Genomic DNA, 23338 nt, shown 5'->3' on the forward strand with positions numbered 1-23338 from the left:
AAACTGGGCATAAGGAAGGTGCAGGAACCAGAGAACCATTTGGATTTTTTTATTCTCTTTTTAAATACTGTACAGTGAAAAATAAATACGCCTTCTCATCCACCAAAGGTTGGTCCCCCCTCCCCTGGGGGACCTTGTCACCCCCCTTCATACACACCCCTGGTTCTACTCCAAAACCTTCCCCATGCCTCCCACCCACTTATACCCTTACTATCCCCGTCTTCCACAGTGATGAGGCCCCAGAAATGGGGGGTACAGGACGGGAGGAGGGATAGCAGGGGAGCCCCCCTGAACTGTCCAATCTGGGTGGGTCAAGGAGCACCCCGCACCAACAGGCGGAGAATGGGGGTGTTCAGAGAGAGATTGGGGCATTAGAGGATAAAGGCACATCCAGTCTGATGGGGAAGGAGAGAGGCTCCCCTCACCCTGGGGGTAGGGTGGACAAGAGGGAGGGGGGTATGACCCTGTTACACACCCCTCCACTAGCTCCTGGAGGCTGGGGGGGACCCAAGCTGCTGTGCCACCCCCCGCCCCCCTAGATAAGAGCAGCTCCAGCGCAGGTCAGTTGGGCCTGTGAGGGCCATGGTGTTGGGCAGCAAGCGAGATGGAGAAGGGAGGGATGCGGGCTGCAGGGTTTATGAAACCCCATTCACCAAACTACCCAACTCCAGGGGGGCAGAGAGCTCCCCATTCTCTGAGGGGCCCTTAGGAAGCTTGCTGACAGAGTCACCCTGAGGGGGGAGTGGGAAAGAAAATGGAGAGGAAGGAAAGAAAAAGGTCAGTAGAAATTCAGGTAATGCCATTCCCTACCATCTAAACGCTCCAGGCATCTCCAGGGTTGGTCCCCTGTAGTCACTTTTACTGGGATCCAGAAAATGTGAACCAAATTCTCTTCTATTCAAACTTTTCACTATTCTAAATGCAGTCTGAACTCCATCAGACATGCCTTCTCTGCAATTTAATGAGAGATTTCTTTGGGAGTTTTCTTGTGCCCCCTACCCCAGAACAATAAAAAAAGAGGTGGGGTAAACTATATCTTGCTTGCCTACCTTCTGTCCTGAAAGAGAATCCTCTGAAGGTTTAGTGCGTTCCAGGGGTGGCCGCTGGCGGCTCTGAGACTTTGCTCGGGAGATATAGTCAGCCACAGTCACTGGGGAAGGCAGAGGACCAAAAGTTTCAGAAGGAACCCAGGTACCCAGCCCCTAGACACCCACTGAACCCCAACCCCTAGCTTTCACAGGATAGGAGGCATCCTGTTCTCTGAGGAAGTCTGCTGACATCCTGCGTGAGCTGACCTGGCTGACGGTCTCCACTGATCGAACCATCAGTCCGGTTACCACGGTTACGGCGGCGGCGGCTCCGATTACGACGCTGGGGTCTTGACTCATCTTCTGTGGGGCAGGGGAAAATGAGAGTTGTGCATCAGTCTCCCATCCCTCAATTCTTGCCCAGTTCTGATTTTTCAGATCCAGGTACACCCCTTACCCAGGCCATTCTCTGTCATGCTGGGCCCGTCAGATTCCAGGCCTCCATCCATGACAGTCCTATCTTCATCAGTGCGACGGCGGCGGGAGCGGCGGCGCCTGGCACTTGCTGGGGGGGGCTCCCCAGGCTCTGAATCAACTGGGGGCTCTGGTTCGGATGTGTCCAGTAGGCTGTAGGGATTACTGTCTGGGTCCTTCAGCACTGGTTAGAGGAAGAAGAGGAGTTGGGAGTCAGGTGTCCATCATCCTTCCTTTTGGCCCACATTCGTGAACCCAGCTGTCTGCTTCTGGTACCTGAGCTAATTGATGAAGAGTTGTATCTTGAGGTGGGCCGGGGGGCAGGTGGGGGTCCCCTACCCCGGCCCCCAATCGGCCGCCTCCGACTTTCTTCCCCCCGGGTCGGGGGATCCCGGTCACCAGGCCCAGCTCGGTTGGGCTCCTCCCTCTTCTCTGACTCAGTCTCAGAAGCCGTGGATAGGTCTGAGATGGGGCCTGAAGAACACAGTAGGGTTCAAACAGGGTCACTCACCCTACCCCAGGATCCATCCCAGCCCCCAGGCTGGAAGACTCTCCCTCTCACTCCTAAGTCCCCCAGCCAACCACTTCATCTTCTCCATCACCCTTTCCTCAAACTTCCACCCAGACTTCTGCCTCCCACACACCCCAACACTGCTCGCCTCCCTCTCACCACAGGCAGGACCGCCTGTCCTCCGGCCCCGGCCCCGGCCCCCATAGCTGCCCCCATAGGTTCGTGTGGTGTGGAGGGAGGAGGAGGAGCTCTCATCGGTGGTGTATCCAGCCTTGTCACTGCCACCGCTGCCCCGCCCACTCCCAGGAGGGCGAAAGCCCAGCCCAATCTGCCGAAGCTGTTCATCAATTTGCAACCTCTCCAAGCGAAGCTGCTCCACCTCCTGGTTGGGGAGAAGATGGAGAAAAACAAGGAAGAAGGAATAAGTATAAGATCAATGAACAGTCTCTTCTTCCTGCTTCTCTGCCCTGACTGTCCCTATGGATCTGAACTCTCAGGAATGCAAGAAGGCTTATTAAAACAGGGAAAATTCCGGGTTCCAACTCCACAGCCCCAATTTTCCACCTAATGGTTTCTGTTCTACTCAGAGACACAAACTGGGAACCACCACTTTTAACTTTATCCACCAGCATCCTTAGTCCCCTTGTATACGTGGATCTCTCCTCTCCCAGGCTTCTTCTGGCTTGGGTACCTGCAGGTAGGAGAGGTGATATTCCAGCAGAGCCTGAGCATTGCTGATATTCTCTCGGGTGCCAACAAATATGAAGGGAACCATTCCCTGGAGAGCAGAGGAAAGGACAGAAGGATTAGAAAGAGACTCAAACGAAGTATTAAGTCCACCCTGCCTCCTACAGAAGCCCACCCAAATGGATCTTTCTGGGCTCTACATCTACTAGAAAAAACCAAAGTTCCCATGCCCCAACCCCTAGAAATCCCATCTCTCAAGGGAATGGCTTGGAGAATAATCCCATCTACTTCTGGCAACCAATCTCTAGGTGTAGCTGCCCCATACCTCCTCCCTGGGGTTCTTCTTGTCATTATCACCTTCTACTCGAACCCTCACCACACCAGATTTATCCACAATCTCCTGGATCACTTTCCCGTTCTTTCCAATCACTTTGCCTGAATGGGTAAAGGAGGAATTAGGCCTTTTTTTTTTCAAAGGAAAGGAAAAAAAAAAAAAAAAAAGGAAAGAAAGAAGAGTAAAAACAGACAAGATAAACAGTCTTCCAGCTGCTATATAAGGATTCTGTTTAATGATTCTCTTGCTTCTAAGCTTCTGGTCTGTTTTCACTGGACAAAATATCACAATCCCTAGAAACCTGTTCTCCCATTTTTGTCACTCCTACTACAGACTGTTTGCTCTGTCCTTGTGAAACTGGAAGTTCACAGGGAGGTGGCAAGCCAGAATCACTTTAGAGCATCTCACATCTGGTCCCCAACTGTATTCTCTTATACACATACACATCCCCAACTCACCAACCAGGTTCCTGGGCACTTGCACGGAGTCCTCAGAAAACTCAAGGTAGCTCCGGGCCTGTCGGCACGCCTCGGGAGTCTAAGAGAAGAGGAGTGGGGAGTCATTAATAAAACAGAGGACCTGCATCTCAAACAGTGATCTTCCTGCCACTCTCTGTCTTTGGGAAAATGTGCTGCCACCAAAGTCAGGGAGGGAGGTCAACACGACAGGTTTCCTTTCTATTTCACACTCTCTTCTTTCTATCCCCTAAGGGACCTAGACAACAGGTATCTTTTGCTGACCTCCCCGTAGATGCGGAAAGTGCAGGTCTCTTCACCCAATTCGATGGCAGTCACCCCAGGTACTTTTCGGGCCTGCTGGATGTTGGCACCATGAGTCCCAATTGCTAGTCCCATCAGGTCCTCTCGCACTGTGAACTCCTCTTGGAAAGCTGCCGCCAGCTGCTTACTTGTCTGGAAAAAAAAAAGGCACTGGACCACTGGACTATAGGAATCATGGAGAAATCTCAGAACACCTGTCCCAGATACCTGATGCCTTGCATAACTTAAATGAGAAAAGACTGTACGAAAGAAAGCCAGAACTACCTGGGAGTCCACTGACCACCAGGACCTGTGAAGAATTCAGGAACTTTTCATTCCACTCCTACCTTCCAAATACCAATAGCTTGGTGGGGAGGGGAGGTAATGATGGCCGAATCTGGGCTGAGATCCATCAAAGATCTGGATCTGGCTCTAACACTATCTGGTTGTGTGATCCCAAACAAAACATACTCTCTGTGCCTCTGTTCTGTCATCTGCTAAATGATTACATCTGACCTACCCCATTCCCAGACTAACAAGAGGATTAAATAAAGTTGGTATGAAAAAAAGGACTTTTCACAAGGTAAATGCAAGTGTAAGGAACTATTTACCTTAACCAAACCAATATCAACTCCCAAAATAAAACCTGAAAAGTTGAACAGAAAGCAAGAGGTTGAGAAAAGCATAAAAAGAGGTTATGGTACACCATGCTACCACTTCATTTCTCAACCAGTCCTTAGAGGGATACCTGAGTACAAGGGCAGGAAAAGGGAAAGGTTCTGGCAGTGCCCTGAGTAGCATCCCTGGAGAAGTAAAGATTACCATGGTCCAGAATTTGCACAGGCTCCCGAAAAGATCAGTTCACTTGATAAAAAGGAAACAGATGTTCAAATACACACACACACACACACACACACATATATATATATACCACCCTCATTTAGGATGGTATAATTCCTAAGGGAATCTGACCAACATAAGATGTCAGAACACAAAAAGACCTTGTAGAAACACTCACATTCAACTACCTCATTGTCACAGCTAAAGAAGAAAAAGCTCATTGAAATCAAGTTATTTGACAAAGCAAGACTTAGGATTGATTCCAAGTCCAGTGGTCTTTCCAGTGTACAAATGGTTCCCAAACATATCCCACAAAGCAGTCTGGTTCTCAGAGGTAATTTGGGGGCAGCCAGTGGAGGTAAGAGCCACACCCTCTTGCACTTTTAAACAGACATGTTCTGATTGATCTGTTTTATGCATTGTGCTTTCGAGTAAAATTTCACTTGATCAAAGGGTCCCATAGCTTAAAAAAAAAAAAAAAAGAAAAAAAGCTTGTACTAAAACATGATGGAGCTCTGCCATCTGGAGGAGTCTGAGATAAAATAGCAGACGCAGGTTTAATGGCCCAGAAAGACCTTAATGTCTGTTCACAAGAGCATGGGTGGAGGATGGGGTGGGAGGGGAGAAGGACAATACCAATCAGCAGTAAAAAGTGAAGCCAAAACTTACCTCGAGGTGCTTGGTAGCTTCTTCATTGCGGGACATGAGTAGCAGTTTGGTGCGCAGGCTTCGGAAATGCATATCACCCAGCAGGGATGCTCGCTTCACAGGGGCTTCTGTGGTTGACTGCAAAGAAACCAATGGAAAAGTCATTAAAACTGACTGACTACATTTTAGAGAAGAGCCAGGAACTGGGAATCAGGATGCCTGAGTCTCTGGAAAAGGGTGGGAGTTAAGAAACAAAGTTGAGGAACAGGAAAAATCATTGTCAGTCTCACAAGGGCCTACTAACTGGGTGCTTAAGGGAAGTGATTTTAAGTAGCAAGCGCAGGTGAGAATCATACTGTCTGTTTTTGAGAGTCCAAATATGCAAGGAAGGGTACCCAGCCCAGACTGCAATATGATGGTCAGGTTGAAAAAAAAATTAAGGTCATACATGAGAAAGACTAAGGAAAGGTAGGGCTAACCTGGGTCCACAGAGGTCAGGAGCAATAAAGTCCTCTCTGACAAATAAATATAAGCACATTTTTAGCTCTTCTCTTCTTGCAAAGTTGTTAAAAGGGGAAAAGGGCTTAGGTGAAATTCAGGCAGAATAAACTCACCAGAATGAAGAGCTCACTATTTGTGATGTTGAGAAAGATGCAGTTTGCTCCCAATGCTTTCTTGAACTCTTTATGGACATTTTCATTGGAGCAGCTGCAGAGAAAGAGAACCGTGCTCAGAGGGCAGAGTGTAGAGTACAGTTGAAGGGGAGAGAGAGAGGGACTGAGAAAAATAAGGACTGCAGTAAAAGAACAGGGATGAGGAAACAGAGGAACTGGGAGCAAAAGGGACTCTAGAGGGCCTAAGGAACAGAACACTGAAACTGGGAGCGGAGGCTGGGACAAACAAGGGCAGAGATGAGGACCGTAAAGAGGGCCCCCCACTCCCGACATCCCAAACACTCACGCCTCTCTCAGATCCTCAGGCACAGCCATGGTAACCTTGAAGAAGCTGCCTTTGGTTGCAAGGGGATTGGGATTAACTGGCCGAAGCCGTTCCAGGGTGACAATCTCATTGTAAGTGGCATCACAGGCAGCATATTCAATGACATAGAACTGGCAGAAGGAAAGAAAGGAGAAGCTGTGGATGACCTGAGTTTCTATCTCCCACCTTTCTCTGACTAAAATATGTGTTTCAGCAGTTCTCCAAAGGCCTTGACAATCACTCACATCTCCCTTCATCATCCGCACCCGGGCCAGCCACCAGCCACAAGGTTCTTGCTCATTGGCTCGAGAATAAACCTGAAGAGAAGTTGAAAATAAAAGAGATATTGAGGACCATCCAAAAACATCAAGAATGGAATGAGCATTAAGACACTTGGGAGGCATCCTAAACTAAGATAAAGGAATCTAGAGGAAGGAGCTGCTAATTAAAATCAGAGAACACTGGATTTTAGATGCTGTTATCATAAATGGAAGAAAAGTGAATCTCCTGAAAACAGGAAGCTCCCTGAAAGCTTGACTGATCACAGCAATGATGGACAGAAAACTGCTGCATTTCACTCTTCCACAGGCTGCCTAGCTGGATGGAGGAAGGAGCGTGAACCAACCAGTGAGGAGCCTAGGGTACTGGTATCAGGGTAAGGGAGATGCAGAATCCTGGGAAAAGGAACATTTAGAAAAGGTGGACTCCAACGACCTTACCTCCACTTCATCCCCTTCTGTGATCTCCTTATTATAGTCAGCTGGAGGTGGTAGCCGGACATCCCCAAAAGGAATTTGTCTCTCACTCTGCCAGCTGCAAGGGAAAACAGTGATATGAAAGCTATTCAGGCTAGTGTGGTTGCCCGTTTCTTCAGGAAGAGGTTACTTCCTCCACTGGGCATTTTCCACCTTCCCTGGTGATTAGACGCTAAACTCCAGGCCCTGCTCCATAGTGGTGCCTTCCATCTCTTGCTAGAATCTAAATATGGAGTCAAATGACCCCCACTCTCACCATTTCCTCTCCTGGGATCCATATAAGTTGCCCACCCAAACCCTTGGCTCTCCCCCACCTATTATACATGCCTCATGGGACTCAGCCGCCCCCTCTTCTCCACTCTCCTTCTAGGACCTAGTATGCTGGATTCTCTATTCCCAAGGTCTTACTTGTTTTCAAAGAAGATGGTGACAGAGTCTTCATGGACATCCTTCACAAAGCCCTAGAATGGATTTTAGAACAAAGTAAAAAAAAAAAAAAAAAAAAAAAAAAGACAATCAACCACCACCTCAGCCATCAAGCATCAAGGGAACAGACAGTTTTAGAGGGCCTTAAACTAGAGTTTTTTTGTTTGCTTTTCTTTTTTTTTTCTTTCTTTTTGCCCGCACCTTGTGGCTTGCGGGATCTCAGTTCCCCAACCAGGGACTGAACCCGGGGCCACAGCAGTGAAAGCCAAGAGTCCTAACCACTGGGCCACCAGAAAACTCCTTTTTTTTTTTTCCTTTTTTTAAACTAGAGTTTTAGATGGGGACACAAGCAATCTAAAAACAGGGCTAGAAAAAGCTGTATTGGTGAAGGAATACGAATGTTGAGGTGGCAAGAAATGTTGCAAAATCCAGAAATAAGATGAGACAGAAATTAAGTAGAAGGGAGAAACATCACCTGCATCAGAACAGCCGGGAAACTAGTGGTCTCCTACGGCTCCCACAGAGGCCTCCCTATCTGTCTGCCTCACGCAGTGCTGAGCAGCTTGCCAGAGTTCAATTAAAATACCAACAACATTCAGCAAAGCTAAGAATATCTCATGAGACAGTGTGAGGTTGTCCTGGAACACCTAGAGGACATCAGGATCTGCCAAGAGAGAAAGGGTCTAGCTCCTAATACAGCAAGAGGCCTGAGCGAACTTGGTGCCTTGATGCCTGGGTCGTAAGAAAATAATCAGAACACTGGAGAAATTCAAAACAAACACAACTTACGAAAGGAAAAATTAGGATTTAAAAGATGTGAGGGAATTCCCTGATGGTCCAGTGGTTAGGACTTTCACTGCCGTGGGCCAGGGTTCAACCCCTGGTCAGGAACTACGACCCTGCAATCCTGTAAGCTGAGCAGTGCGGCCCAATAAATAAATAAAAGATGTGAGATTTCTAAATGCTAGGACACTGCTAAGAATTTGAAAAGAGTAATAAAATTTGTAGAAGACCCCAAACTTGAGATGATGACAAGGGAGAGGAACAGGGATGACTGAATAGCTGGAATCGCTGGTCTACCTCCTATTTTCTCTCTCTCTCTTTTTTTGGCCAAGGCGGTGAAAGCTCTGAGCCCTAACCACTGGACTGCCAGGGAATTCCCCACCTCTATTTTCTGTCTTCACTGAGGAAGCCAAAGCTATGCGTTCAATCCTGTGCTCCCAATTTTCCTACCTTCTCTCCTGTTTTTCACATTATCAAAATTAGCAATCCCTAATTTTGAGTAAGTCCAATTTTTCAACTTGTTCTTTTGTATCTGAGCTTTTGGTTTTATATCTAAGAAATCTTTACCTAATGTCCTTGTCTAGAGTTTTATAGTTTTTATTTTACATTTAGGTCAATGATCCATTTTGAGTTAAATTTTGTATATGGTGCCAGATACAATCAAACTTCATTTTTAACCTATGAATATGCACTTCTTTGAGCACAATGTGTTGAAAGACTATCCTTTCTCTACTGAATTGCCTTTTCGCTTCTGTCAAAAATCAGAAAATGCAAACTAATGTATAATGACAAAAGGCATTGGTGGTTGGTGGAAGACTTTTGGGATTGATAGAAATTGTGGCGATGGTTTGTTTTATATATATGTCAAAACTTAACAAATTGTATGCTTTAAATAGGTGTACTTCATTGTACGTCAATTATGCCTCATTAGATTTTTTTAAAAATTAGGGGTTTCAAAAAGCTAATATATGAAGAACTATTCCTGAGCTTTGCAGGTAGGAACAAAATATGAGCTTAGGAGAGAAAACACCAAAAATGTACACTTGTGTCACTCCCACCTCAGAGAACTGATCAATCATAAACACTTAATACACTCTTTTTTCCTTAAATCTAAACCTAAAATTTCACTCTTGATACCAGCCATCTTTCTCTTCTTTCGGGAAAGGATCTTGTTATGGAGTCTTACTACTTAGAGCCTTACTTCTGCCCAAGGCATTAGTACTCCTGGTACTGCCTAGCCTCTTACTTACCCATGCTTTAGCCTTCTCTGCCATTCCCTTCTTCGGTAGTATTTTTTCCACTCTTCATTCAGCTCCATCAATACCCATTCCTACTCTTCTCCACTCACATCTTCTATTTGCCCGAATCCCTCTCTTCCCTTTTGGGTTCTTCTCTTAGCTCCTTTTTTTTTTTTTTTCTTTTTCTTCTTTTTTCCTTAGCTCCTTTTTAAGTGTCCTCCTCTTTTCTTCCTTTATAAGGATTTCTCTAAACATTTCATCTAGCCTCTACAGCTGACTTTATCCAATTCTTTATCCAAAACGTCTATCTCTAAGCTTTAGAAACAGTTTATCAAGAGAGAGTTAGCTATTTTCAAAACATTTCAGGGATGAGATAAAACATAGTGGAAGAGAATCACCTGCCTGCCTCTTTTGTGAAGAGATCCCCACTCCTAGATACACTCATTCACAAAGGATATGTCTAAAGCTCTAATCCAATTCTCCTCCAACATGTCAGGCTTGGCCCTCAGGCAGAGGTAGCAACATTACCCTGGTTTTTCAAGCTACCATGATCCCAAGGCAGAAATGCAAAGCTCAGAATGGAGTTTTCCCTCACATAACTCAGCAGTTCAACTAAACGTCACTCATTCTTATACTTCTAGGGTCTTTTTCCTTCAAAGATTCTCCAAAACAAGCTTTCTCCTCAACTTCACATTCCAAGTCAGTCTCTGCTCCTTAATTCCACCCACATTACCCTGGTATTTTTCCTCCAAAAATACCAGTGGTATAAAGTGAGCTCCTAGTTCTGCTCAGTCCACGCTCATTGAGAAGATAAGCAGAGGAGGGCAAGAGCAGTTGAGTGAGTCTCTAGAAGCCTACCTAGATCCAAAGGATAACTCAATTCAATTCAATGGCCAGGGCTTATGGAGCTTTGGCTTATAGAGCCTAGGACTGGACAGAGGAAGTGAGAGTCCTAGGTTCCTAAGTACTTCACTTTCCTCAAATTATAAGATACAAAATTAGGTCCCACCTTCAACCTATCTTCTAGTCCTGGGTTCTCAAAATAAAGGAGGGAGTTCTAGAAGAAAATCAGGAAGGGTCTGGATAAAAATCACGTGTTGAAGGTGAGGATGCCATATTCCTTAACAAAGGAATTGGAATTGGGATATCCAGGTAAGGTCTGGAAAGTTGGATGACTGTGCCCTGGAAGGTGAACAGATATTTCATTTGGGAGAGCACCGCTTAGAGAACAAAACACATTAAGTTCTGACAGAAAAGGAAGAGCTGATGGGATAGCTAAATGATAACTTAGATCCCAGATCTGACATTTGCAGTTCTATCCTGGAAGAAGATCAACAACACTAGGACCCAATTCTGAGAGGGATGAAAAGAACCTTCCCAAATTTATAGTTCTAGAAGCAATGTAAACACTCCTTGAACCACACTGAAGTTTGCTGAGTCATGAATATTAAATCAGCAGCAAGGACAGATTGGGCAAGTATCTATATGGCACTGAACGTTGAAGAAAGATTAGTCTGAATTTAAGGATTTACTGTTGTTTTCAACTGAGGCATGGGGCAGAAAATGCTAAAGTGGCCAGGACACAAAATCCACATTACCTGGCTTCCAGCTCAAGTCCAAACTCTATTCTCTGATTCAAAGCATCCTAGCCCCAATTCACTCAATCAAGTCTATCACTGCCATAGCCCACAGGAGAAAAGAGAAAGATTCAGAGACACATTTTCTGTTGGACACTTATATGTGGAAAGGGAAACATGTCCCTTCCCAGCAGTCTCACACAGTTAATTTGAACTGGATACCAATCTTTCCCAGCTGTGTCTGACTCCCATGCTTCCTAGAACAAAAGCAAACATCATATCTTGATCTCAGGCTCAGTTTAAGATCACTTTTCTTAGGGATGGGAAGGACGCAGATGAAGGACAAGATACTGTGGGAAATGAGGCTAAAATCTTATGAGGAAGGGTATTTCAATAAAGGTAATGCAAGTTTGGGGGAAAAGGATATAAGAGACAAATGCACTCTATCAGAATCAGAAAGGAATTAAGAAACTTTGCCAAAGAAAACAGAAATGCTATGGAGGCAGGCTAGAAGAAAAAGTCCCATGAGTTAGGAAAGTATGCAGAAAAAAAATGACAGAAAGAATCAGCTGGGAGCTTCCTTCTTCCATCTTAGCTGGGTAATGGAATAGGTAGTTTCTGGGTATTACACAGAAATATTAGGATAAAAAGCTAAAGACTTATATTGAGAGGTTAAGTTAAGATAGATGTGGGTACCCACAGGCACTGAAGAATATAAAGAAATCTGGCGAGGGAAGTAAGGCAGAAATGAATAGGCATTTAGAATGGGTCAAAAATGACTACACTGAGCTTACCAGTCGAAGTTGGGGCAGAAACCTACTCCAAGGGCAAATATGAGACCCTTTCCAGTTATAGCAAGATATGACTTCACAGGGAAGGAGTTCAAGAAAGTCATTTCCAAGGGCACGAAGGTGGAGAGGTCTATTATGGGAGGAAAGGCTTGAGGGGAAGTGAAGGAAAGGGGGTTCTTCTCCTCACAAGTAATGTTATGATAAGATAACTCTGCTCTTGCTCCTCAGGGTAAAATGAGAGAAGACAGGAATCAGGAAAGTCTCTGAGACAATTCCAGGCATAAAGTCCAAAGAGGTTCAAAATAACAACAGTCACATAAAGAAAAATTCCTGAGAGGCAAGAGGGGTCTCCCTCTGGCTTAATCTAAATGGGAAAAAAATGTCCTAAAAAATAAGATTCAGAACAGATTTAAAAGGTGGTAATAAAAGGAGTTCTAAAAAACCCAATCCTGGGCAACGGGGGACTGAAGTAAACAAGGATCTTTTAAAGATAGTCTCCTTCTCCTTTAAAAAAAGGCTAGTGGATTCCCAAACTGGGCGAGTTGGCCAAAAGTCTTCTAGAAGTGGAAATCCTTAAGAAGAAGATTAACAGATGGAATCCTTGTGAGATCCCCTTTTAGAGATCAGGGATATGAAGCTTACACTCCTCAAGATGAAGAAACTGTATGAATGATCTAAATGTATGAGGTCAAAGTGAGATGACAAATACAAAACCATCCCTGGGTAGAACAGTAGACCAGCTAGTCTTGGAATAAAGGGGTGGGGTGAGAGACTTGAGAAAAGGTGCCACCTTATGGCTATGAGGCAACTAGACGTCTACAGCCCAGAGTTCCTGAGGTCAAAGATACTAAATGTCATAAACAGATTCTGACCGTTTCTCCTTGGGGTGGGAACAGAAATATAAGATGAAAGTGGGGTGAGTCTTCCAGAGCCAGTAAGCAGAGGCCTCTCCGAGGAAGATGAAAAGATCTAATATGGGACGGCCTTCCCAAGGGGGTAATAGTGGAGAATAAAGAGAATTCTCCATGTGCTTGGACTGTGGGGAAGACGTGATTCAGATCCAAGGTAGATCTTCTACCAGAGACAGGAAAAGTCAACGAGACGCTGGGTAAATGGGGTCTCTTCTGGGGGGTTGGGAGGGGAGCTGAACCAAGTACAATAATGCCCTGATGCTCAATCCCGGAGATGCGGGTAAAAGCAGGTGTAATAGAGGGGTCAAAAATAAGAGGAAGGGGTTAACTTCTAGAGGTCTCCCCCCAGGACGGCCGCGGGTGGGAGCGTGGGTCTAAGGTTCTAAGGGTCAGGGCTTAGCTCCAGAATGTCGATCCCGCCCCACTCTTCCCTGCTCTGGCTGGAGGGAGGGGGCTGAAGACCGCGTCCCCGGCCAGCGCGCCGCCTCACCTTGTAGAAGGCCCCGTTGGAGCCGCGCACCTCGACCGGCAGTCCCGGCTCCACATCCCCCCCAGAGGCCAGGCCGCCCATGGCGCCGCCACCGCCTCCGACTCCCCCGGCGGCGGCTGCAGCAGCGCTCTGAGTACGGACCGGGCCAGGTCCCCGGCGTCTCCCCGGAGGAGGAGCCGGAGGGGGAGCCGCGGGGGGCGGGAGCCGGGCCGGCCCCACGGCGGCCCTGCCACAGCCAACGAGCAGGGGGCCGGGGCCGGGCCGCTCCCCGTCCGCCGCCGCCGCCTTGGTCTCCGCCACCGTGAGGGAAACGGCCGCCGCCGCCGCCGCCGCCGCCGCCTTCGTCACCTCAGCTTCCGCCCGCCGCTGCCCCCGCTGCTGCCTCAGTCCCGGGACCCGCTGCTGCCGCTGCCGCTCCACGGCCTCCACCTCCCCCTGCCGCCGCCGCCTACTGCGCAGGCGCACCGGGCACCCGCCCGCCGCGCGCGGGCCCCGAGGGCCAAGGCGCAGGCGTCAACGCTGGCGACCCAGCTCGCTCTGGCCAGCGCATCAGGGCTTCCACACTTCTCTTCACTCTCTCACGCCCCCTCCTGGTCGCTTACTTGCGCTTGCGCAGAACCAGACTGGTTCTCTTTCCTCGCCACCCCACCTCTCCACGGCCCCTGTCTCTTCCTTTTCCCGCCCCACAACACTGAGAGCTAACCAATCATGGGGAGGGAGGGACAGAGCTCACTCAATCGGATTGGACTTCTGATGCTCCTGGTCAGACCACACCCACTTCACCACGGTGCGCTCCAGCAGGCTTGGACAAGTTAGGGATGGGCATGCGCCTGAATGATTGCTTGGTCACTTTCCCCACCTTTGTCTTTCTTGGTGCGCACGCTCCGAAGGAAAAAAAAAAAAAAAAAGGAGTTGTCGAAAGGCAAAAAAAAAAAAAAAAAAAAAAAGGGCCTGGTGCGCATGCGCTGGGCTTTACAGTCCACAAGGCGGACTGGACTCTCTTGAGCCTCTGTATCTCTGCACAATGCGGTTTAAGAGTCACGTTCTTGCCTTGAGAAGATTCTGGTCATGCATACAAAGCAAGGTTAAAGAAAGATTTCAAGGCAGTACGGAAAGGCAAATGCAACTTAGCACAAGATTTGATATCTAAATGCGGAGAAAATCCAAAAGAGGAAAAATTGTTACGGAGAAAGGATAGTAGAGGGGAAACTTAGGATTCGTAAACTAAGATAAGTAAGAAATTTCGATAGAAGTGAATAAAATAGCCAAGAAATTAGGATCATGTGTTGTGCAGTAATCCTTTAGCAAATATTTATTTAGCCCTCACTGTGTTCCATCCACTGTGGTAGGTCGTAAGGATACAAAGACAAGATGTGGTCCCCAAAACAAGGATTTTATAATATATTGGGGAAGGAGCAGACAAACACATTTAAACAAGTAAGTGCATGGAGTTCATTTGAACATGGGATAAAGATAAGGACTAAGTTTTGAGGGAATCCCAAGGAGACGAACAATGGTCAGTTGTTCTTCAGAGTGATAGAGAAAAACTACTGCAGGGGAGGTGATGCAAATTGAGATTTGAGGGATAAATAGGCATTTGCTAGAGGAAAAGTGCAGTAAGAGTATTCTTGAGAGAACAAGAACTACAATGGTGCAGAGGAGCAGAAAGAACATGTCCTTTGGGGAACCACAACTAGTTCAAATAGCGTTTGGCGTGAAGTAGGGAAGCTAGACTGTGAAGGACTTGTAAATCAGGTTAAGGAAAATGGTCTTCACTTTATCCATACTGGAGAGCCACTGAAAGATTTAAAGCAGTAGTATAATGTAATAAGATTTATGTTTTACAACTGCGGGGAATAGATTAAAGAGAAAGGGCATCCCAGAAGGCAGTGAGAGCTGTGAGGAGCTGTTGCAGGTGAGGAAGATGCTGAGGACCGCCTTGGATTAGGGCTGTGGGCAACAGAGGTACAGGTTGATTTGAGCCTGTTAAATTTGCAATAGAATCAACAAGAATTGGTGATAAGGATGGGGTGGAGTCAGTGAAGAAGTGGGAGGAACACAGATTTCTACCTTGGATTGCTGAGTGCATGGTGATGCCAGTCATGGAAGAGAGAACATACGAGAAAAAGTTTTGGAGGAGAAGTTGATGAGTTCAATGAGTTTGATTGTGCTCTTTGAGTTTGAGGGTCCACCATCCAGGTGGTCATGTTCCCTTGTCTTCAACAAACTTCTCTTTCAGATCCCAATTTAAATATAATTTCATTAGCCTTCCATTATGCCCACACTGGTTTAGGTCCCCTGCCTTACACTGCCAAAGCATCCCATACTCCTTTGTGGCACACATCATGGTTGTAATTTTAATCATTTATCCAGCGTCTGTCTTCTGCCATCACACTATGAGTAAGCCCTATGAGATCAGAGACTGGGTTCCAGGTCTGTTTGTCCCCAGCATTGTATACTCAGTACTTAGCACAGTTCCTGGCACGGCAAATATTAACTGAAGGAACCAATGTCCTGTAGGTCAATGGACACACAAGTGTGTGGCCCAGGAGACATCTGGGCTAGAGAGGTGAATGTGAGAATTATCAGCGTATTAGACATAGTTAAAGCTATAAGAGAAAATTAGATGTCTAAAGAAAAGTGACTTAGAAATGGATTGGGTCCATGATAAAACTCTCAACTACAACAGTATTTAAAGGGCTGGCAGGGAATTCCCTGGTGGTCCAGTGGTTAGAACTCCATGCTTCCACTGCAGGGTACCGGTTGGATCCCTGGTTGGGGAACTAAGATCCCACATGCCGTGCAGCGTGTCCAAAAATTAAACAAAGAAACAAATAAATAAAGGGCTGGCAAAAGAAGAGGTGCCTTCAAGAGTGCCTGAGGAGGAACATCAGTAACGAGGGTAGCAGAAATAATAAAAGGGACTAGACTATCAGCAGTGGTTCTGACAAGGAGTAGGGAGGGAGAATTAGAGAAATTAAGTGGGACAGATTATCAGGAGTGCTGGCTGTCAGACTAAAATGTTTGGGTTTGGACCCTTAAGCAACAGGAGTGGCTGAATTTTGTCTTGGAAATGGCACCATCATCAATTTCCAAGCCTCTGGCAGCAACAGTCCTCTCAGATTTGACTTTTGCTCTTTTTCATCTGCTTTAGTCATTGTTCATTCAGGCCAAGGATGAGAGTGGGAAAAGCGGGAACAGCATTTCAGATGGGGAAATGGCATGTACAGAAGGCCCAGAAGGGAGACTACAGTGCATTTGAGGTACTGGAAAGAGTCTAACATGGTCAGAACTGACTTGCTGGGGAAAAAAGGCTGGAATAATGTTTCAGATAATGGGGATTTGGGCCAGAGCCTGGAGGGATTAGCCAGAAGTTTGGACTTTGTGCTGACAGCAGTGGGAGCTGTGACTGGATTTTCAGCCACCTTGCCTTTAGGTGAAATTGCCTGTAGGTGAAATTACTCTAGCTGGACTATACAGAATGTGTCAACAGAATGCCCCAGCTTGCCTTAGGACTTCTTTTTCTTTTTTTTGGCCGCACCGCATGGCATGTGGGATCTTAGTTCCTGGACCAGGGATCGAACCCATGCACTGTGCAGTGGAAGCACGGAGTCTTAACCACTGGACCGCCAGGATAGTCCTGCCTTAGGACTTCTAAATACACAGAGAGATTGAGAGAGGAAGATAGAAAGATGGATAGATTGATAGATGGATGGCTAGATAGATCCTGAAAATGGGGATTAAATGAAAGTTTACAGATTGAATGTTGAGACTTGCCCCAGACTCCCTCTTCACCCAGCTCTGAGATTACCTACAACCAGGCTTACACCCTCCAGGCAGGAGTTTGGAAGCATCTTCTCTGGGAAATCTAACCAGACAAGGAAAAAGACCTAATGGTACTGACATCAGGGGTTCCTCAAGGAAATGGCCTCATGGCTCACCCTATAGTAAAGTTCACGGTCCACATGCCTCCCTACATCCCATACAGACACACTCACAGTTTCCAATCAGTACCTTAGTGTCCCAATCTTAAATATGAGCAGACAACTGAGGATTACCAGACATTTGAGGAAAGCCTTTAAAATGAAAGATGGAGGCCAAAACAAAGAAAGAAACTTTAGAAGAAATACAGACTACACAAGGAGAAAAACATTTTTTAAAAAACCTATGATGAATATTCTCAGATGAGAAAAGAACATATATCCATGAAACAAAAACAGAATGTTTTTAAAATGCAGAGAATAAGAGAGCTCTTAGAAATTAAAAACATGAGAGCAAAAATAAAAATTCAGTAGAAGGAGGTATGTAATGTACAACATGATAAATATAATTAACATTGCTGTACGTTATATATATGAAAGTTAAGTTCTCATCACAAAAAAATTTTTATGTCTTTAATTTTGTAGCTATATGAGATGATAGATGTTCACTAAACTTATTGTGATAATCACTTCATGATGTATGTAAATCAAACGATTATGCTGCACACAAACTTATACAGTGCTGCTATGTCAATTATATCTCATTAAAACTGGAAGAAAAATAAATAAATAAAATCAATTAGGGAATTTAAAAAATTTCAGTAGAAGGGTTGGAAAATAGAAATTAAAGAAACCTCCCAGAAAGTAGAGCCAGAAAATGAAGATGGGGAAAAAGGAAAGAAAAAAAATTTTTTTTTAAATTATAGGATTAGTCCATGGGATTCAACCTCTGAATAACAACAAAAGTTCCAGAAAGATCACAGAGATAATGGAGGGAGAAAATCATCCAAAAAATAATAATAAAAATTTTAAATGTTTCCATAACTGAAGAACGTGAGTTTCCAGATTGCAAAGACCCACTGAGAAAACACTAAGACATTTCCATGGAAGATTTCAGAATTCTAGGATAAAGAGACGATCCTAAAAGCTGTGGTTGGGGAAAGAGGGAAGGAAAATAAAAATAAGCTTCATACATAGGATTCAGAATAAGAAAAATTTCAGGTTTCTGAACAGCAATACAGCAAACTTTCAGTTTCTGAAGCTTGAAGACAATGGAGAAATGCCTTCAAAATTCTTAGGGTAAATTATTTCCAATCTAATATTTGATACCCATCCACACTGTCAATTAAGCACAAGAGCAGACCAGACATTTTCAGACTTGTAAGATTCCAACAAATTTACCTCCCAGGCATCCTTTCTCAAGAAGCTCCATCAAAATAAACCGAGAAAGGTGAGTACATGGGTTCTGGGAAACAGGCTGTCAAGAGAGGGGCAAAGGTCCCTAAGATGGATGTGAAAGGGGACTCCAACAGTGCAGCCTAAAGATCAGACTGTGTGCTGGAGCAGGTCTAAGGGCTCCGTGAGAAAGTTCTTCAAAATGAAATAGATCAAATTCCTTATGTGTTTGTATATTCTTAAGAAGAGATTAACATAACTAGGGGAGAATTGGGGGATAAATTAGAGTACACAGAAAACTAAGCAAATGAATAAAGGAGACAAGGCAAGTATTAATTTCAGGGAAAACAAAAATGATGCAAGAAAGAAAAACACCTATAACAATCCACATGGCTCAACTGTGAAGAGCATTTGCATAATCATAACATGTAAACATGAAACACAGATCCATCCAGAGTTATGATATAATATTGGAGGGATGGGAGGATGGGAAGTAGGGATGGGGTGAAAGAGGGGTTGGAAAAGAGGGTTAGCAATGGGAGGTCAATACTAGTGCTCGAAACAGAAACATCAAGAAGTAGCAATAACTGGACTTCCCTGGTGGCGCAGTGGTTAAGAATCCGCCTGCCAATGCTAGGGGACACGGGTTCGAACCCTGGTCCGGGAAGATCCCACGTCCTCGGAGCAACTAAGCCCGTGTGCCACAACTACGGAAGCCCACGCGCCTGGAGCCCGTGCTCCGCAACAAGAGAAGCCACTGCGATGAGAAGCCTGCGCACCGCAACGAAGAGTAGCTCCCACTCGCCGCAACTAGAGAAAGCCCGTGTACAGCAACGAAGACCCAATGTGGCCAAAAAAAAAAAAAAAAGTAGCAATATCTGTATGCCATTTTGAATTTGAAATATGAAGGTGAATACAAAACCCCCCCATAACAATACAATTTAAAAACTCAATTGAAAGTGATTGACTCTGAAGAGCTGGGGAATTGGGAGACTACTGTTTTCTTATATAGGTCTTGTAGAGATATTTGACACTTTAAATAGTATACTGTATATCTATGATTTAAAAAAAATCACCCCATGGAAGGGGGTTAGTTACAGAAGGAGGCTGGGAGATCAGTTAGGAGGTTATAGCAATTTTCAAAGAGAGGTGATAGTGGAAGTGGGGTTAGGGATGTGGACAGATTTGAGAGATATTTTAAGTTATCTCTATTCTTTCTTTAAAAATCCCTCCCCCTAAATGCCCTCCCCTCTGTTCTCCCTGGAATGGACAGAACCCAGGTGATTTTCACTCCATACTAGTCAGCCCCAGCACTTAATAGAATCACCCTACAGGAGATTAATGAAGTGATGAGTGGGTGGGAGACCATGGGGTGGCTGCAGAATGGATTGATGCCGGGGTGCAAAGACACCCTATGAAAACTGGTAAGATCTGGGTCAGGGTGAGCGAATAACAAAAAAACAAGTGTAAACTCTGAAAAGCAAAGACAAAACAGGACGGGGGCAAGATACATTTTGGAAATATTGTTTCCTAGTTCATAATCTTTTCTTCTGCATTAGTATTTAAAGTTTTATTTATTCATTTTTCTGAAGTACTACATGGGCGAGGCACAAAATTCAGAAGATCCAAAGTGGCATGGGGAAAAGTCCCCTTCCTTCCGTTAGCTGGACACCCAGTTCCTCTCCCTGGAAGCAACCACTCTCTGCTTGTTTGTGTGTCCTTCCAGAAATAATTCATTCTGAGTTAAGTTTAAAAAGTGCCATCAAAAGATAACTTGTTCATGTTTAAAAGATATTCATCCCTGCCAGATTAGATGAGCCAAGGGCATGAAACTGGATTCTTCTTGCTCCCATCTGTGGAAGGGGCAGACAAGCTTCATTATTTCTCAATCAAGTTTGTCCTAAAGGCCCATCGGTTGTAAACTCATTTTAAGGGCCCAAAACTGGCACCACTCTGGAAGAATTTGGGCCTTTGAAGTGTTGTTTGGCTGAATTGTAATTTTTTTTTTTGAATTTTAAGGTGGATCTTCAACTCTCTAGACTCCATTGATCCTGTGTTTTACAATTTACACATTTATGTTACCTGCTTGTCCACTTTCAGTGTCTAAATTATGACCATTTAACCAATGGTTCCTCCACAAAAGGAATAATATGTTACCACTGAAAGTGAGGATGTGTTTAATAACTTAGGAAGATGTTTCTGATTTATTGTTAAATGAAAAAACAGGTTGCAAAAGAGTTGATCCCATAAATCCCCACATACTTAACTAATTATATGTATATATGTACATTGAAAAAATCTAAGGAATCAGTACCAAAGGGTTAAGAGTAGAGATGTAAGTAAGGCTATGGATTTTATTTTTATATGTCCCTTCAAACTTCTCTACAACAAACCTGCATTACTTGTATAATAAAATATTATGAAAGTAGGAAATGAACCTGTTTCCCCTCTTGTCTCCATGGGTCCTAAAGGTTTGTTTTGGTTCTGCTGAACTGAAAAAAAAGGCTTTGTGACTTTTGAAAAAGAAAAAGCACTCGCTAGCTGAGCGGATTTTTTAAAAAGTTGGGGCCAGTGGTCCTTCCCAGTGTCCCTAAAATGCCGCCACCAGGTGGCAGCCTGTTCCATCTGTTGAGTCGGTGGGCCTGCCTCAGTCTCGGATTCCACACAGCCCAGTCCAGACACTGGAGGCCTTTGTCTGGGTCCCAAACCTGACCAACAAGCCTGATATATATGCTAGAGGCCAGAGCCAATACTCTGGTCCATTGTGGGTGAAAGTCATCTTAGGCCCACTTTTATCCCCAGGAGCAATATCCACTGACCAGAAAACACTGAGGAAGGGTCGTAATAGCTGAAGCTTGTCACACCCTCAATTCCTCCACCCAACACCACATCAACACATGGGAATTCTCATTTATTTTTCACCCTTAACAAGGAGGTGGGAAGGCTTGCCTCTTCCTCACCTCTGTTCTTTCCATCTGGGAATATTCACCTCCAACCCTCCTTCCCTTCCTTCCGGGAGGCCTTGGTCAGTGGAGACAGTCTCTGAGGACTGCTTGAGCTGGTGGGGATGAAGAAGCTGAAATGGAGATCCCCAAGGGATGGCGTCACTTTCCTGCCAACTCCCTCATCGCCTCTCCTTCAAAGCGAAAGCAGTGCCAACCTTCAGCTTCCGTCAGATCTTGGGCTCCTAGGGCCTTATACAAGTCCATAGCCCCCTTGTTCCAGTCTAGGACTGCCAGGCGGAACTGGGAGCAGCCCTTATCCAGGGCCACCTGTGGGAGAAGACACCACTCACTTTCCTGGGTCAAAAAGGAAAAGACTTTCTCGCCCTCCATTCAACCCAGGTGCCTCCCATACAGCTTTGCTTTGCCAGGGCCCAGCTTGTAGCTCCATCCCTCTCCTCACCTCAGCCACTTTTTTGATTATTTTGGAGCCAATCCCCTGACCTGGTGTGGGGAGAAAAAGACAAAAAGAGGGATTGTCTGAGTTGAAGGGGATCAGAAAAGACCATAGGCTAGGATTAAGAGGCAAGGGATGGTGGTCCAGTCTATGGGTTGCTTTTCTCCCAGCCTGGCCTCTGCCCAGTACCCCGATACTCTGGCTTCACGTAGATGTCTTCCAGATAAATGTTTCGTCCCTTCCATGTGCTGTAGATGAAGTAGTATAGCCCATAGCCCACCACACAGGGCCCTGAGAGAGAAAAAAAAAGAAGGGTCAGGCCGCTGGGCACCTGGGGGAGAGACCTTTGAGGCTGACTGGAGAGGGCACCTCTGAGATAGGGGTGCTCTTACCCTGTGGCTCCCCGGGGACAGGAAGAATCTCTGCTACCAAACAGTGATAGAAAGGATTCTCTCCAAAGCCATCTGCTCTCAGGGCTGCAGAGATCGGAGTTGTGACAAAGAGATAGAGAAAGAAGGCCTGGGTGTGTGCCCAGTCTGGAGTTACTGCCTGGGGAACCCATCCGTCACTTCCACCCCAGCCTCCGTCAGGACTCAGGTGTTGGGCCCGTACCTTCTTCACTGATCTTCACCTGGTCTGAGAGTTTCTCGTACTCAGCGAGTTCCTACAGCGTGCGGACAGAGGCTAGATTAAGGCAGGAGGGCCTCGCTACTCCCAGAGCAGGAGCCCTGGGCGCGCTCCTCCCTCTGCTCCCACCTCCTCCTTCCCGCCCCCACTCCAGCAGCGCCGCTCTGACCCCCTCTGGGACCCCGGTTTCCGGCCTGCAGCCCTCACCCGAATCAGCCTCAGGATATTTCCACAGTCTCCCTCCTTGGCTTCTCGGATCAGCACGGAAGCCATCCCGATCTCCACCGTCTGGGACCGAAGTCCAGGATCCCCACTTCCGTTCTGCAGGACCGGGCGAAGAGCAACGGGGACCCTTTAAGGGGCCTCCAAATTCGGATCCCGGAAAGCCGGGGGAGTGGTGGGCAGCGAGGTGGTGGGGGTGCCGCGGGCTGGGAAGCAGAAGCCCGATTCCGGCTGCCGCGGGGCCGAGAGAGTGGTGGGACTAGCGGTCCTCACGGCCTGGTAGCCCCTAATTTCGGGCCCCGCCAGCGCGCACCTGCCAGCCAATCAGCTTGCAGAGCAGGCATGCCCCCGCCCCCCCCGCCCCGCCCCCTCACCCGTCAGCTCTGCCCCTATGGCCGGGTATCTTGACCGCACTCCCCGCGGGGGTCAAGGCTGGACTGCCGAGGCTTCCTCGTTGTTGTTATCTGGGTGTTCCAGCCTCCGTTGGAGAAACCCCACGGCTCGAAAGATACCTCCTTCTTTAACTGAAGTGTGCAGTGATTACCTGCTCTACCCTTCACCCCAACTCACCCATTCCAGCCCATCCAGACTCGGGGTGAGCCCCAAGACCTCCAGCTCTTGCCTACTGGCTCAAAGTGTTACTTCTCTTGGGGGCATTTGTATTTTAAGATGGGTCAGGGAGAGGGTGATGAATTTCTACTGGTA

The 23338-nt window shown here is 46.2% G+C and overlaps 2 protein-coding genes across 4 annotated transcripts; both read right to left on the bottom strand.

The window, feature by feature from the left end:
* Positions 1 to 34: 34 nt before the first annotated feature.
* Positions 35 to 13679, bottom strand: FXR2 (FMR1 autosomal homolog 2). The gene is made up of 17 exons (XM_068529807.1): positions 13230 to 13679; positions 7422 to 7474; positions 6978 to 7071; positions 6504 to 6575; positions 6241 to 6389; positions 5895 to 5988; positions 5302 to 5418; positions 3775 to 3945; positions 3493 to 3571; positions 3026 to 3135; positions 2705 to 2791; positions 2173 to 2395; positions 1779 to 1976; positions 1486 to 1686; positions 1296 to 1391; positions 1050 to 1150; positions 35 to 731 (listed from the first exon to the last, which is right to left on the bottom strand). Exons 1-17 carry the CDS (start codon positions 13308 to 13310, stop codon positions 636 to 638), a joined length of 2022 nt encoding a protein of 673 aa, XP_068385908.1. The 5' UTR covers positions 13311 to 13679; the 3' UTR covers positions 35 to 635.
* Positions 13680 to 21277: 7598 nt separating this feature from the next.
* Positions 21278 to 22909, bottom strand: SAT2 (spermidine/spermine N1-acetyltransferase family member 2). Of its 3 annotated transcripts, XM_068531449.1 has the most exons (7): positions 22619 to 22909; positions 22397 to 22448; positions 22177 to 22260; positions 21974 to 22075; positions 21791 to 21831; positions 21546 to 21657; positions 21278 to 21461 (listed from the first exon to the last, which is right to left on the bottom strand). In XM_068531449.1, exons 1-7 carry the CDS (start codon positions 22682 to 22684, stop codon positions 21412 to 21414), a joined length of 507 nt encoding a protein of 168 aa, XP_068387550.1. In that variant the 5' UTR covers positions 22685 to 22909; the 3' UTR covers positions 21278 to 21411. The 3 variants fall into 3 exon arrangements, with proteins under 3 accessions (XP_068387550.1, XP_068387549.1, XP_068387551.1); XM_068531448.1 differs by having other exon boundaries at positions 21278 to 21657; XM_068531450.1 differs by lacking the exon at positions 22177 to 22260 and having other exon boundaries at positions 21278 to 21657.
* Between the last annotated feature and the right edge of the window lie 429 nt (positions 22910 to 23338).

The sequence above is a fragment of the Eschrichtius robustus genome, chromosome 20, assembly GCF_028021215.1.
Source record: "Eschrichtius robustus isolate mEscRob2 chromosome 20, mEscRob2.pri, whole genome shotgun sequence".
In the NCBI taxonomy this organism is placed as follows: Eukaryota; Metazoa; Chordata; class Mammalia; order Artiodactyla; family Eschrichtiidae; genus Eschrichtius; species Eschrichtius robustus.

Excerpts from the sequence above, each read along its gene's own strand:
- FXR2 (XM_068529807.1), bottom strand. The coding sequence starts at position 13,310 with ATGGGCGGCCTGGCCTCTGGGGGGGATGTGGAGCCGGGACTGCCGGTC. Across the intron at positions 5,419-5,894 it reads ATAGTGAGCTCTTCATTCTG|TCAACCACAGAAGCCCCTGT; the intron begins GTGAGTTTATTC and ends GTTTCTTTGCAG. Across the intron at positions 3,946-5,301 it reads AAGCTACCAAGCACCTCGAG|ACAAGTAAGCAGCTGGCGGC; the intron begins GTAAGTTTTGGC and ends TTTTTTTTCCAG.
- SAT2 (XM_068531448.1), bottom strand. The coding sequence starts at position 22,684 with ATGGCTTCCGTGCTGATCCGAGAAGCCAAGGAGGGAGACTGTGGAAAT. Across the intron at positions 22,261-22,396 it reads GGTGAAGATCAGTGAAGAAG|CCCTGAGAGCAGATGGCTTT; the intron begins GTACGGGCCCAA and ends CGATCTCTGCAG. Across the intron at positions 21,832-21,973 it reads CGTGAAGCCAGAGTATCGGG|GTCAGGGGATTGGCTCCAAA; the intron begins GTACTGGGCAGA and ends TCCCCACACCAG.